This window comes from Thamnophis elegans, chromosome 15, assembly GCF_009769535.1.
Source record: "Thamnophis elegans isolate rThaEle1 chromosome 15, rThaEle1.pri, whole genome shotgun sequence".
In the NCBI taxonomy this organism is placed as follows: domain Eukaryota; kingdom Metazoa; phylum Chordata; class Lepidosauria; order Squamata; family Colubridae; genus Thamnophis; species Thamnophis elegans.
The window spans coordinates 38,650,265-38,665,389 of NC_045555.1; the positions used below are offsets into that span (position 1 = coordinate 38,650,265).

The 15,125-nt window shown below is 43.3% G+C and overlaps 1 protein-coding gene across 1 annotated transcript in view; it reads left to right on the forward strand.

Annotated features, from left to right (window-relative positions):
- Positions 1-35: 35 nt before the first annotated feature.
- The window catches only part of FAM149B1 (family with sequence similarity 149 member B1), a 31,167-nt gene continuing 16,077 nt past the window's right edge, over positions 36-15,125 (forward strand). The window contains 6 exon segments of the mRNA XM_032231676.1: positions 36-185; positions 4,230-4,325; positions 5,627-5,747; positions 7,081-7,220; positions 9,746-9,865; positions 14,072-14,239. Of these exon segments, the coding sequence (XP_032087567.1) occupies positions 136-185; positions 4,230-4,325; positions 5,627-5,747; positions 7,081-7,220; positions 9,746-9,865; positions 14,072-14,239 (695 nt within the window). The 5' untranslated portion in view covers positions 36-135.

Consider the following 15,125-nt stretch of genomic DNA (forward strand, 5'->3'; position numbering starts at 1 on the left):
CCACCATAGAGAAGGGGACTTCCGCTCGGCCGGAGAGGCAGGAGAAGGAGGGGGCGTCGCCATGGCGGCCGGGGCCGAGCCGGCCAGCCGGCTGCGCCGACGAGGACCGAGATGAGCCGCTGAGGAGGCGGGAGGATGATCTCGCGATACACCCGGAAGCCGGTGCCCCCCGACGTCCAGGGGATGTGAGTGACGTTCTCGCGGGCCAAACCCGAGGCGCAGGTCCCTCGGAGCCTTTTTCCAGGCGTTTTGCCAGCCCTTCCGGAGAAGCCGGTCTGCCTTCCAGGGAGCCCCGCGGCGGCCTGACGAGCCTCTCTCCGCCGCTTTCTCTTGCTCTGAAATTCCTCTGCGTTGTTCCCACGTTCTTTGGCCTCGAGGGGCTGCCGGAGGAGGGCTCCTCCTAGCGGTTCGAGGCAGCACTGCACCCGCCTCTGCGGCAGATTGATTTAAGGGACAAGCGGGCGCATCCTTGGGCTCGGGAGGGAGGACCAGGCCCTGTGAGAGGAGTGAGGGCTGGGCTTCGTTGGGAAGTGCTCCAATCAATCAATAATCGATCAATCCGATCAGATTAGCGGAGTTGGAAGGGACCTTACAGGCCGTCTAGTCCAAGGGTCGATCTTAAACACTCAAAAGAGCCATTTGGACCCATTATTCCCCACACAAAAGAAAACCACAAAACCATTCCCGTGCCTGAGTATTTCATATATTTATATTTATGTGTGTGTGTGTGTGTGTGTGTGTGTGTGTTGTATTTTTGCTGACAAATAAATAAAGGGAGACTAGTATAGATCTATTTCAAGCTATTTAGCTCTCATCAGCTAGCCATACCCTTACTGGGATTCGAACCTGTGCTCTATTGCCTCTAAGGTAGATGTGTTAACCATTGAGCTACAGGTCTCCTCCTTATCAGCTGAAGCCAGGGAAGAAGGTATATATTAGTGTCGCAACTCCTGGTAAGCCCCAATCATGGGAGGAAGCTAACTGCAAATAAAAAAACACAAATGTAACAAAGGCAACAGTAAAAATATTGGGTTTCTGTCGTGATGGACTCTTGTGACGAGCCGATTGACAGATGTTGGAAGCAGTTAGCTTCCTCCCATGATTGGGGCTTACCAGGGGTTGTGACTCTAAATATATACCTTCTTCCCTGGCTTCAGCTGATAAGGAGGACACCTGTGGCATAATGGCTAAGACGTTCACCTAAGATGCAATACAGCACAGGTTCAAATCCCAGTAAGGGTATGGCTAGCTGATGAGAGCTAAATAGCTTGAAATAGATCTATACTAGTCTCCCTTTATTTATTTATCAGCACAAATAAAAAAACACAAATATAACAAAGGCAACAGTAAAAATATTGGGTTTCTGTCGTGATGGACTCTTGTGACGAGCCGATTGACAGATGTTGGAAGCAGTTAGCTTCCTCCCATGATTGGGGCTTACCAGGGGTTGTGACACACACACACACACACACACACACACATATATATATATTTGTGTTTTATTTGTGCTGATAAATAAATAAAAGGAGACTAGTATAGATCTATTTCAAGCTATTTAGCTCTCATCAGCTAGCCATACCCTTACTGGGATTCGAACCTGTGCTGTATTGCATCTTAGGCAAACGTCTTAGCCATTATGCCACAGGTCTCCTCCTTATTCATATATAGATGAAAGTTTCTGTTTTCTTCTGAAATTTCTCTTTTCTTGGGTTTATCCATGGCTAAATTTATACTGGGGGTTGAAAAGCTCAATAAATAGTGTGTTGGCGTGTGTTACACATTGGCCCATTGTGACACATATTTTGAGTGACATGGAGCCGCAGCAGAAGGATGAAAGAGCCACAGGCGGGTTGCTGACCCCTGATCTAATCCAACCCCCTCTCTGTCTAGGATCGAACTCACAACCTCCTGATTGTGAGGTGAGAGCTCCCCCTCTAGGCCACAGCAGCTTCACTCAATCCAATCAATCAGAATAGAACTGGAAGGGACCTTGGAGGTCTTCTAGTCCAACCTCCTGCTCAAGCGCGATGCCCTATACCATTTTAGACAAGTGGCTGTCCACTCTCTTATTTAAAACCTCCATTATTGGAGTCCCCACAACTTCTAAAGGGAAGCCATTCAGTCCACTGATTAATTGTCCTCACTGTTAGGAAAAGTTTTTCCTTTAATTCCAGATTGCTTCTCTCCTTCATCCATTGTTTTTTGTCCTGTCTTCTGGTGCTTTGCAAAATAAGTTGACCCTCCCCCCCCCCTCTTTATGGCGGCCTCTCAAATACTGGACTACTGCTATCATGTCACTCCTAGGTCCTTTTCTCTAGACTGTCCATACCCAAATTCTACAAATTCTTCATATGGTTTAGTCTCCAGGCCTTTAATCGTCTTAGTTGCTCTGCTTTGCACTTTTTCCAAAGTCTCAACATCTTATTTGTAATGTGGTGACCAAAACTGGATGTAGCACTCCAGGTGTGGCCTTACTAAGGGTTTATAAGCCAGTATTAATACTTCATGTGATTTTGATTCTGATTATACAACCAAGGACTGTATTGGTATTGTTTGACTGCTGCTGCACACGATCGTTTACTAAGTCTCCAAGATCTCTCTCACAGTTACTGTTTTTTGAGCGGGTTTCGCCTAATTTGAACTTGTGCCTTTGTTTTTTTCCTACCTAGGTGTAAAACCTTGCTTTTCTTCACATTAAACTTCATGTTTTTGGATAGAGTCCATTGCTCAGATCCGTCAAGATCTTTTTGGATCCCAAGCTTGTCTTCTGAGGTCTATCCAGGTGTCCCTGGATAGAGTATTACCTTCCCCCTTGACACTGAACAGACAGGAAAGCTTTATGATTTTCACGAGGAGGGGAGATGCAGAGGCATAGCAAATTTCACTTACAGTGGCATGAAAACTTCAGATCTCTCTTTATCATTTCAGGAAGAATTAAAACCAAGGCATTAAACCATGATTTGTTGAGGCATTTGCTGCATTTGCACAATATGCAAAGAAAAGCAGAGAGTTCACTAGTCATTTCTGGGTTTGTGCAGCCATAATTGGTAACTGGATTCTCACATGCTAAATAAAAACTAGTACAGTACAAGTCGTCCTTGACCTGCAACCACAATGAGGCCCAAAATATCTGTTGCTAAGCGAGACAGTTGCTAATAGAGTTTAGCCCCATTTTACCACCTATTTCATGCAGATGTTAAATGAATCACTGCAGTTGTTAAGTGAATCATGGAATTGTTAAATGAATCTGGCTTCCCCATTGACTGCTTGTCGGAAGCTAGCTGGAAAGTTTACAGATAGTCATCACTTGTCTCCATTATGCTGTAACTGTCGTAAATACATGCCAGTTTCCAAGCATCTGAATTTTGATTATGTGACAATAGTGATGCTGCCAACAATCATAAGTGTGAAAAGGAAGCATAAGTCCCTTTTTCAGTACTGTTGTAACTTTAAATGGATCACTAAAGAATTGGTTGTGAGGACGATCTGTAATTTCCACCTTGTTTAAACCAGATCTTTGTTTTTAATGTATTTCAGCGAGGCATTAAATAACACTGCATTATATACATTTATATAACAGTGCTGGGACATCCATTGACTTCTTGTTCAAATATTCTAAGGATAAATCAAATGTGGAAAAATACCAAAAGTTAATAGGAAAATTGGGACCTAGTAAGACTACAGTAAATTTCCCTTGTCAAGATTTCCGTGACCCGACAAAAGCGCGAACGTCATAAGCGCGCTGACAAAAGCGTGGCGCTAAAACCGCGATGTCAAAAGCGCGCCGACAACGGCGTGCCGACAGAAGCGCGATTTAAGTTAAGGTAAGGGTTAGGGTTAGGGTTACATTACAGCGCGCTTCTGTCGGCGCGCTTCTGTTGGTGCGCTTCAGGGCTAATTCGTCGCTCATTCATCGCGCGGTTTTGTCGGCGCGGTTTTGTCACCGCGGTTTAGTCAGGCGCGCTTTTGTTGTTCGCGCATTTGTGGTGGAACCAAGATTTCATAGGCTGATAGATTTTTCTAGAGAGCTGGAGTGAACCTCAGCTGTTTCAGGTTCTTGAACTATGGTTTTGAGTTGATCAGGATGCTTTTAAGAGAGAGAATTTGCAAAAAAGTTTGTGGCTCATAAACTAGGAATTTCCTGTTGACGTTAATGAGAATTTTAATGATTTTAATGCTGTTTATCAATTTGAAGAAATTCAGCAAATGACATTTTTATTTATTTTTAGTCGAGGACTTACAAAGAATACCTTAGAACATCATCCCCTGCCGGACTCACTGGATGACAGTTACCCATCCACTGAAAGTCAAGAAGATATTTCAAGGTATTGGGGTATATAATTAATTGTGCTGGAGGGTTAGAAACAAAAGTTATAAAAGAAGCATTCTTATATCCATTTTCCTTTTTTTAAACCTCTGTTCAAAAGCTATATTGAAAAACCGTGTTTGGACATGAGGCAAGGATCAAAAGGAACAAGTCGTACTAAACAATCAGTGACTGTATTTGGTCATGGTGATAGAGCACAACCATTCTGGAAACCAACAATGAGTGTTTGTTCAAAGCAAAATCAGTTTTAAATAGACACATTATAGAGCAGAAGCATAAAAAAACACATTTTTTTTTCATTCGATTTATATGGCTGCCCAAATCACTGTCAGTGACTTTGGGCAATTACAAAGATAAAACCTGTGTATGCGCGTTTATAATGAAGGAAAAGAGCAGGCAGAGCTGGGGGTGTAGGGAGCGGAATTGCATTCCCACAAGCACTCCCAAGTCCAACCCTCCCGATTCCCATTGATCCTTTTCTGACACCAATTTAACTGCTGAACTTTAGTTGGCCAGATTCTTGGGTGTGTGTGTGTGTATATATATATATATTAGATTTTTTTAATTTTTTTTTAATTTTTAATTTATTTATTTTTACAATCCCCGGTATGCCCAAATATGGGAGGAAGATCACTACTTCCATTCTCTGTCATTCGGCTCGTCACAAGAGACCATCCAGGCAGAAACCCAATATTTTTACTGTCGCCTTTTTGTTACACTTTGTTGTATTTGTGCTGATAAATAATATCTATCTATCTATCTATCTATCTATCTATCTATCTATCTATCTATCTATCTATCTATCTATCTATCTATCTATCTATCTATCTATATCTGTCTGTCTGTCTGTCTATATGTTGTATTTGTGCTGATAAATAAATAAAGGGAGACTAGTATGGATCTATTTCAAGCTATTTAGCTCTCATCAACTAGCCATACCCTTACTGGGATTAGAACCTGTGCTGAAGTACATCTTAGGCAGTTGTGTTAACCACTAAGCCACAAGGTTCTCCTCCTTTATCAGCTGAGCCAGGGAAATAGGTATGTGTGTGTATGTATGTGTATGTATGTATGTATGTATGTATATACATACATACATTCATTCATTCATTCATTCATTCTTGGGGGGGGGGGGGAATTCTGTGTTGCAACCTTACCAGTATCATGACTCTTTGCATCTGACATTTTACACACACACACACACACACACTCATTTGAAAAATTAAGTCATCAGTATGCATATTTTTTTTTCAAGATTGATTTACCGTTTTTCTCTTCCCTCCAAAATATGCATTTCAGTGAGTCTGAATGTACAAAAGAGTCGAACTATAAAGCGGACAATGCAAACTCATGGTCTGCTTGTCAGAGCTTCACAGGAACCTCCACTGAAGACAGTTCTGTTTTTTCTTGGGGCTACGATGTGAGTATTGTCCTTTAACTTTAAATTGCAGCAGTGGTTCTTAACCTTTTCTTCATCACAGACCCCCTTAAATGGCTTTTGTGGCCACAGGCCATGGCCATGGACTCCCAAGACTTAATAGCAATAGCAGTTAGACTTATATACCGCTTCATAGGGCTTTCAGCCCTCTCTAAGCAGTTTACAGAGTCAGCATATCGCCCCCAACAACAATCCGGGTCCTCATTTTACCCACCTCGGAAGGATGGAAGGCTGAGTCAACCCTGAGCCGGTGAGATTTGAACAGCCGAACTGCAGAACTAGCAGTCAGCTGAAGTAGCCTGCAGTGCTGCATTTAACCACTGCGCCACCTCACCTGTTGATAGATATTGCAGGATCCAACTTGGGTTGGTCACTGGGAGCTGACATTTCGTCTTCGGAGCTTTCAGGCTTTTGCTTGAGCCTGTCTTCAGGGAATTTCGCTCTAGCAGAATGTGTGCTGTTCTCTGTGGTATTTATGGTGCCTGTTGTATATGGATTTTTACATGTTGATTAGGGTGTGTTGATGGCTGGCTTTTAAGTCAATAGCTGTCGTTTGCTTCTGCAGCCCAGCCCTCGCCTTCTAAGTACTTGATAGTTTAGTGGTAAATCAGCACTCCTATTGACTGAGGGGCTTGTTTCCCAGGCTACAATCACTTTCCTGGCTGTTTTTGTGCCTGCTCGTCCAAAAATCTTAGTAGCTGCAGAACTGGATGTGTGTCCTTATTCATTAAATCATAACATTTCTTCAAACCTTTGCAGATCTCCTGTAATGATATCACAGTCCCCCAGGGGTTCATGGAACACGGTTGAGAACCACTGAATTATAATATATTTGGTTGAATAAGTTTAAACTCTCATACGAATCTGTATGCTTTCTCATTTTGAGCTTGAAGAATGAGCTCACGAATGACTTTGTAAGAGAGCCTCTACAAATTTAGAAATATTTGTTTTAAAAAAATCAAAACCAGAATTTAATGGCCTTGGTAATTATTATAATTTCCAAATGTAATTGTTTTATTTTTCATCCGGTTTCCTTCTGAGTATTATTTTTCTAATTTGGTAAACCTGAAGATTCTATTAAGCCTAGGATGCTTTGGCTTATTTTCTCATCTATTTTAGTTGACTTTATTATAGATATCCCCGGAAAGATCTTCTTTGGGATTTTCTAAGCAAGTAGTGTCATTTCTTGAATCAGTCTTTTTTTGCATAATAATATAATATATTAATGTTATCTTTCTATTGTAAAAAAAAGCCTTTTGAGAATATGTTTAATGTGACATAACTATTTTTTTGGGGGGGGCTTTTCCTCCCCTAGGAATTTGATAAGGCTGCTACCCGGCAAGTTCAGCAAATATTCAGACACATTGATGAGCTCCTTTATGAACAAAAACCATGTTTATATGTTAGCCTAGAGGAGGAATGTGAACAATGGATGTCAAGGTTTCCTCACCTCAGGTATAGTCAAAAATATATGACTACTACGTACTTCAGAGTACTACAGAGCTATTCTGTTTACATGGGGGGCTTACACCTATCCTCCGCGAGCTGCACTGGCTACCTGTCGATCTCCGGGTGCGCTTCAAGGTGCTACTTGCCACCCATAAAGCCCTCCATGGTAGTGGATCTGGGTACTTGAGAGACCGCCTACTGCCAATTACCTCCAATAGACCAATTAGATCGCACCGGTTAGGCCTCCTCCGAGTCCCATCTGCCGGTCAATGTCGACTGGCAACTACGCGGAGGAGAGCCTTCTCGGTGGCAGCTCCGACCCTGTGGAACGATCTCCCCGTGGAAATTCGTACCCTCACCACCCTCCAGACCTTCCGCACAGCCCTCAGAACTTGGCTATCCCGTCAGGCCTGGGGTTAAGACTACAACCCGCCCGAATAGTATGAATGTTGTGTTTTAATTATGTATTTGTCTTATATGTTAAAAGTTTGTCTCCCCCCCCCCTTTTTAAGTTGTAAGCCGCCCTGAGTCCCCCCAGGGAAAAGGGCGGCATATAAATAAACTTTAAATCTAAATCTAAAAATCTTTACATGCTGTTTACATGGGTGGTGTCCTTTATGTATGGTAAGCCATCTGCTTTTTCGCCTACTTCAACCCCTGCATATTTGCTGAGTGTCTTTGGGACATGCTTATTTTAATTTATTTATTTTATTCGTCAGACAAAAATCACAAATTCAAGTAAAGAAAATATGAAAATCAAAATGTGACAGGGTCTATACCCCATAGGCACGCCAGTGCGTTTACGCGTGTTTCCTTAGGGGGCCTCTTAAATATGGAGTGAGGTTAACCACACAGGTTAAGTTAGAATTAAAACTGGAAGTTAATGACTGAGACAACCGAAGCAGGGAAGATATTCCAGACTTTGACAGCTCTGTTACAAAAATGGAATTTTTTTAGGATCGAGTTTAGAGCGGTTCACATTAAGTTTAAAGCAGTTGTTTGCATGTGTGACATTACAATTAAAGCTAAAAAAAGTCATTTACAGGTAGAGCATTAGTAGGTACAATTTTGTATTCCATACCTAAGTCTGACCGCAAGCGTCACAGTTTTAAACTATCCAAACCAAGAATTTCAAGCCTTGTAGCATAGGGGCAGAGTTATGGACAGAAGAATGCAAGACTTTTAAAATACTTCTAAACTCGCTTAATTGTATTAATGTCTGAGATGCAGTAAGGATTCCAGACAGTTGAACAGTATTCTAGGATTGGCCTAATACAGTGGGTTCGACCACAAATCCGCGAAGCCCTTCTGCGCGGAGACATAAGCGCGAAGACTAAATCGCGCCGTTCTAAGCGCTAGGGAAAAACGCGACCCTACGGCGATGACATAATCGCGGAGGGCAAAATCACGCATTCCCAAGCACTCAGTACCCTAACCCTAACCCTAAACCTAACCCTAAACCTAACCCTAAACCTAACCCTAAACCTAACCCTAAACCTAACCCTAAACCTAACCCTAAACCTAACCCTAAACCTAACCCTAAACCTAACCCTAAACCTAATCCTAAACCTAACCCTAACCCTAAACCTAACCCTAAACCTAACCCTAAACCTAACCCTAAACCTAACCCTAAACCTAACCCTAAACCTAACCCTAAACCTAACCCTAAACCTAACCCTAAACCTAACCCTAAACCTAACCCTAAACCTAACCCTAAAGCTAAACCTAACGCTAAACCTAACGCTAACCCTAACCCTAAAACAAACCCCTAAACCTAATCCTAATGCTTACCTTAATTGAAGTCGGCTTTCTGTTGCGGCGCCGTTTTAAAGCGCCCTTCTGTTGCTGCGCTGTTGTCGCGGCGGTGGTGACGCGCGGTGATGACGTCGCGGCTTTAGCGCCGCGATTTTATCACCGCGCTTTTGACCAGCGCGGTTTTGTCGTGCCACGAATACAGTGATGGCTAACCTTTTTGTCGTTGCATGCTGAAAGTTTGTTTGTTTGTTTGTTTGTTTATTTATTTATTTCTACGATTTATAGGCCGCCCAATCCCGGAGGACTCGGGATGTGCACGCATGCACCCATAATGCAATTAATGTGTTGCCCCCTCACGTGTGTTCAACCATGCGCATGCACGCATAACCACCCTGCAATCCCCCTGCATGTGCACATGACCCCCTGCATGCACCCTGCCCCCGTGCATGTGAGTGCAACTGTGCACGTGACCCCCCCCCCGTGCGCCCACCCCCACTCATGAACATGTTCCTACGGCATGGGCCCAACCCCCGCATGCATGGCAGAGACCCCAAAAGCATCTGGCCAGTGGAAGGAGCGCGCACATGCGTGGTGGAGCTGAGCAGGGAGGATGGCACATGTGTCCACATAGAGGGTTCTGCTTGCCACCCGAGGCGCGCGTGCCATAACTTCGCCGTCACAGTCCAAATATATGTGTATTTTTTTTTAGAGCGGATCATGTTTAACAAGTTTATTCAAAGCAATTAATACCTCATAATTTTCTCTTTTAACATCAGGATTGTGGGGAAGCAAATAATGGCGCCCAGTGATGAAGGCTATGGATGGTATATTAGTTCAGCGTGCAACACTTCAACTTCATCAGGCACGAGTCCCATGCAAGAGAAAGATCCTAGTGAGTAAGTGCCTGCGATCACTAACTCTTCACAAGGATTACAGTTATTGTTTTTGACCAACTAAGCCCTTGTCATCTCCAGCAGAAAGTGAACTTTTTAAAATTACAGCCTTATTTTCATTTTAAGAGGTGAATATTCAACCGTTCAGTCCCTTTATATCTCGAGACGTTTTCTATACAAACCAGGGTGGTTGTTGTTTTGTTAAGTAACCAGCTGTAGTATCAATAATGCATCTCTTCCGTGTACAAGCTATATTCCTAAGAAGTGTTGACATTATTGGTTTGGCTCTACAAAACCAGGCAAGGTTTTTATGCCTACTTTCTATATTAAATGATAAAGGTTCCCCTTGCATATATATGCTAGTTGTTCCTGACTCTAGGGGGAAGTGCTCATCTCTGTTTCAAAGCTGAAGAGTCCGCACTGTCCGAAGATGTCTGTGGTCATGTGGCCAGCATGACTGAACGCCAGAGGCGCACAGAACACTGTTACCTTCCCACCAAAGTGGTCCCTATTTTTCTACTTGCATTTTACATCCTTTCGAACTGCTAGGTTGGCAGAAGCTGGGAGAAGTAACGGGAGCTCACTCCCTTATGTGGCACTAGGGATTCGAACCGCCAAACTGCCGACCTTTCTGATCGACAAACTCAGCATCTTAGCCACTGAGCCACCGTGTTCCTCACTTTCTATATTAGAAGTTTTTGAAATTGGAGATAATTTCACTAGAAGCTATATGGGAAAAAAAGTTCAGTTACTCTTTACAAGTTGCTGCTCAAAGGGAAAAAGCTACTGCTTAATTTTCCGTTTAGATCTGAGCTCTGGACAATAATAGCTCAACTATTGATAGAGTGGTAGTTGTTGCCATGCCAATGGATAACCAAACATCATATATTTGGTTATATAGAAACCGTATACAACCTAATAAATTAATGAAGAGGTCAGCACGGTATCCACAGGTTATTTTGACTCAGAATAATTATTTCAATCTGAGCAGAAATTTGGACAGTCTGTGAGGGACAGATGTTTTTGGGATAAATTAAGAAACCTGCCTTCGAGGAAAGGAGAGTATAAAATTGGATGAAAGGCGTTGACAGTATTTTGAGAGAGGTAGCTGTCCAAATTGAATCTGTATTCAATTTCAAGGCCAAATATTTTCAAAAATGGTTAGGAATATGAGGAGTCCTTGGTTTTTGAGTTTGGTGGTTTTCTTGCAGACGTTTCATTACCCGAACTAGGTAACATCATCAGTGCTAGTAAGGAGTGGGGTTTGCTCTCGGTTTATATTCTAGCGGCTTGTCCTGTCAGTGTTAGCGAGGGAGGTTCTTAGAGGTTCTTGGGTTGGCCTGTTTACTCTTGGCTTGTTTGACAGTTTCTTGATTAAGGCACTGTTTATTTGATTGTTGGTCTGGTGTTTAATCTCGGAGTGAATCTGTGCTGATTGTTGGTGGTGTTTTGCTCTTTTTGTTCTCTTTTTGATTTGCTTATTCTTCTCTTTTGCGTAGCATGTAGATATTGTTTCTGTCTACCTGTCTCTTGATGGCTAGTTTGTCAGAGTGCTGAGCTCCTAGAAATTACCTAGCATTTGGCTTGGTCTAGGATGGTCACAATTGAAATAAAAGCTTCCGTCATGTCTTCTGACTGCTAGTTGGTCTTCACTTCTTCACTTGAGAGACCGCCTGCTGCCAATCACCTCCCAAAGACCCATTAGATCTCACAGGGTTGGCCTCCTCTGGGTTCCATCTACTAGCCAATGCCATCTGGCTACTACCCGGGGGAGGGCCTTCTCTGTGGCAGCTCCGGCCCTCTGGAATGAACTCCCCGCAGGGATTCGGACACTCACCTCTCTCCAGGCCTGCCGAAAAGCCGTCAAAACCTGGCTGTGTCGGCAGGCCTGGGGGTGATGAGTTCCCTCCCCTCTCGACTTGTATGATTGTGTGACTTTTGCTTATTTTAATTATTTGTATTTCGTTTTATGTTCCCCTTTTTCCGCTTTTGAATTGTTCGCCGCCCTGAGTCCTCCCGGAGAAGGGCGGCATATAAATAATAAAATTCAATTCAATTCAATTCATGGATGCATTCTACCAGTCTTCTGCCTGTTTGTCTATCCAGTGGCTGTTGCAATCATTATCTTGTATGTTCTCAATGACTCCCGTTTTTTTCTTCTGGGACTTTTGATTTGCTTAGGATGTTTTGAAGGGCTTTAGTTGGTCAAACAAGCCAAGAGTCAAACAGGCCAACCTAAGAACGTGACCCGACAAATGCGCGCATGACAAAAGCGCGCCGACAAAAGCGTGCCGAGAAAACCACGATGTCGAAATCGCGCCCACAACAGCACGCCGACAACAGCGCGCCGACAAAAGTGCGATTAGGTTAAGGTAAAGGTTAGGGTTAGGTTCAGGATTAGGGTTAGGGTTATTACCTTGTTTTCACGTTGTTTGTTGATGGTGCACTTTTGTCGGCGCGCTGTTGGCGTGATTTCGACGTCGAGATTTTCTCGCCGCGGTTTTGTTGTGCGCGCATTTGTCGGTGAACCCCTAAGAAGACCACCTTCACTAACACTGACAGGGCAAACCACTAGAACCTAAACCAAGAGCAAACTCCACTCCTTACTAGCACAGATGATGTTACCTAGTTTGGGTAACGAAATGTCTGTAAGAAAACAACCAAGCTCAGAGAGCACCAAGGATCCCTCATTTCAACCCTGAGCTACAGATAAAGGTTATGCATATTTTTAAATTCTATTTTCATATTATGACGGCTTCTATGTTTCCCCTCTCCAGTTCAGTTAGAAAGAGAGAAATAAGATCTTCCATACGTGAGAATGAACTATCAACAGATTCCATGCTTTGTATCCCATTCAGGATTTAGTCATACAGAATTCTAAATACTGCAGGCTTATGTGTAGAAGTAGTCCTTATTTAGGGATTGCAGTTGGTGCCAGCGAAGCGGTCTCTAAGTGACACGGTCACTAAGCAAGACACAGGACAGAGAGACTGCAAGATTACTTCGTTGCTGCCATCTCATTTAGATAACGTTTTCTGTGTCCCGTGCCTGACCCATTTCCCCCCCACAGTTTTTGTTCCCTCTCATTGGACAGAAAGATTTCTTAAGAAAGCGATCTGTACCTGAGCTGCTTTTCTTGGTAATACGGCACTTCCATAAAAAAGCGCTAACCTCAAATTAGCAAGTTTGGCTCTCTTACCTTAATATTAGTTGATTAGGGTTCCACCACAAAAACCGCGTTCGACTAAAGGGCGCTCGACGAAACCGCGTAGCTGACGTCATCACAGCGCGACAACAGCGCGGAGAAAAAAGCACGCTGTAAACGCTAAACCTAAAATTAACCCCTAAACCTAAACCTAACCCCCCTAAACCTAATCCTAAACCTAACCCTTAACCTAACCCTAAACCTAATCCTTAACCTAACGCTAAACCTAATCCTAACCCTTAACCTAACCCTAAACCTAACCCTTAACTTAACCCTAAACCTAATCCTAACCCTTAACCTAACCCTAAACCTAACCCTAAACCTAACCCTTACCTTAACTGGAATCGGCTTGCTTTCAAAGCGCGATTTAAAGCGCCCTTCTTTCTCTGTGCTCGCTGTTGTCGCCCTGTTGATGACGTCAGCGACGCGGTTTAATTGGGTGCGCTTTAGTCGAGCGCGGTTTTGTCGTGCCACGGTTGATTAGAACTCTCCCTTGGACTCTGCTGCCTGAAGCTGACCAGATCTTAATTAGTTTCACACTGAAGTCTTTTATTATCATAAATGCATGCTATTGGTTGGAAAGTGAAATCTTTATTACCATTTGTTACTGTCATTTATGAATAGTCACTATCCAAGGCAGTTGCTAAATGAGGACATCCTGTACCTTGATTTTTGTTTTAAAAACTATGGAACTACAATCTTTTGTTTATTTTTAAAACGAATCATGTGGTGTAGATACACTGTATTGAAGTAGATGCACTGTATAGAATTTTCTGCTTTTCTTCCTTTTTTTTTCCATTGCACCAAGTCTAAAATTTTAACTGCATGCAAAAACAATATTTTTTAATCTGCAAGCCGCTTGAGTGCCTTGTTCTAAAACCAAACCAGGGTATAAACATTTTGAATGCAAACAAACAAACAACAGATTCTCTGCATGTTTGATCTTAAAGAGAAAGAAGCCAACTTTATTCTTGACATTAAAAAGCCTTGTTTGCCTTGTTCAGGTTTACTATCTGGGGCAAAAAGGTTCCCCTTTCTATTTCTCTTGGCAAAGAAGACAACTTTTCAAAAATCTCCGAGCTGAAGATGTTTGAGAGTGAAGAACTGGAAGATATTGTGATTGTCTCTGAAGGGATAATGGAGGAATACTTAGCATTTGACCGCAGAGATGTGTAGGTATTGAATACATTTCACAACAACATATTTAGAGCCTTTATAACAGGTGTGTGTGTGTGTGTGTGTGTCAAACTTGATTTCATGGAGGGACACATCAGGATTGTGTTTTAACCTCAGGGAGCCAAAGTCGCCATGGCTGGCTTGATGTCACTTGTGTGGGAGATCCCTGTGGTGGCCCGAGTAGTCTTGCCAGTGAAAATAAGCACCTGAGTTCCGTTTTTGCCTGCGACAGCCTCCTGCAACCGTCTGCCAGCGAAAACAGAGCTCGCACGGGCTGCCCGCAGCCCTCCCAAGCTCTGTTTTCACTGGCAGAGGCACTGCGGGCTGGTCCTTCACTGCTTCCAGGGTGGCCCCACAGGCCAAATCTAAGTACCCCGTGGGCCGGATCCGTCCCCCGGGCCTTGAGTTTGATACCCCTGCTGTCAGCCTCTGCTTTGCTGTTGCTTCGGCTGCCATGAAACGGGGAGGGAGGGCATGGATTTGGGAGGGGTTACTAATTGTGCTGGAGGAAGGTTCTGGAGCTCAGCTGCCTGTCGGACTACGCATGCGTAGGAGATTCCCGCCAGGACTAACGGCACCGACATTCCATCTTTGTGATGCCTTTTGAAGTTATCTCACACCTGACACTTAGGAGAATTATGATTGGACTGTAACTGTGATGCCAAGGGGTGGGGAATGGGTTATTCCATATATCAATCGCTTTCGCGCCTAAATAATCAGTCTTCGCTTCGCTATGCCTTTAATCATTTATAATTAGTAAAAGTACACTTGATTTCTACCCACGGAGTCTCGTGGTCTTCTTTCCCAATTATCTAATGGAGAGGTTCTGACACCTGCTTTATAATGATCTAGAATTCTGTTTCTTGGTAACAATGAAAAGAT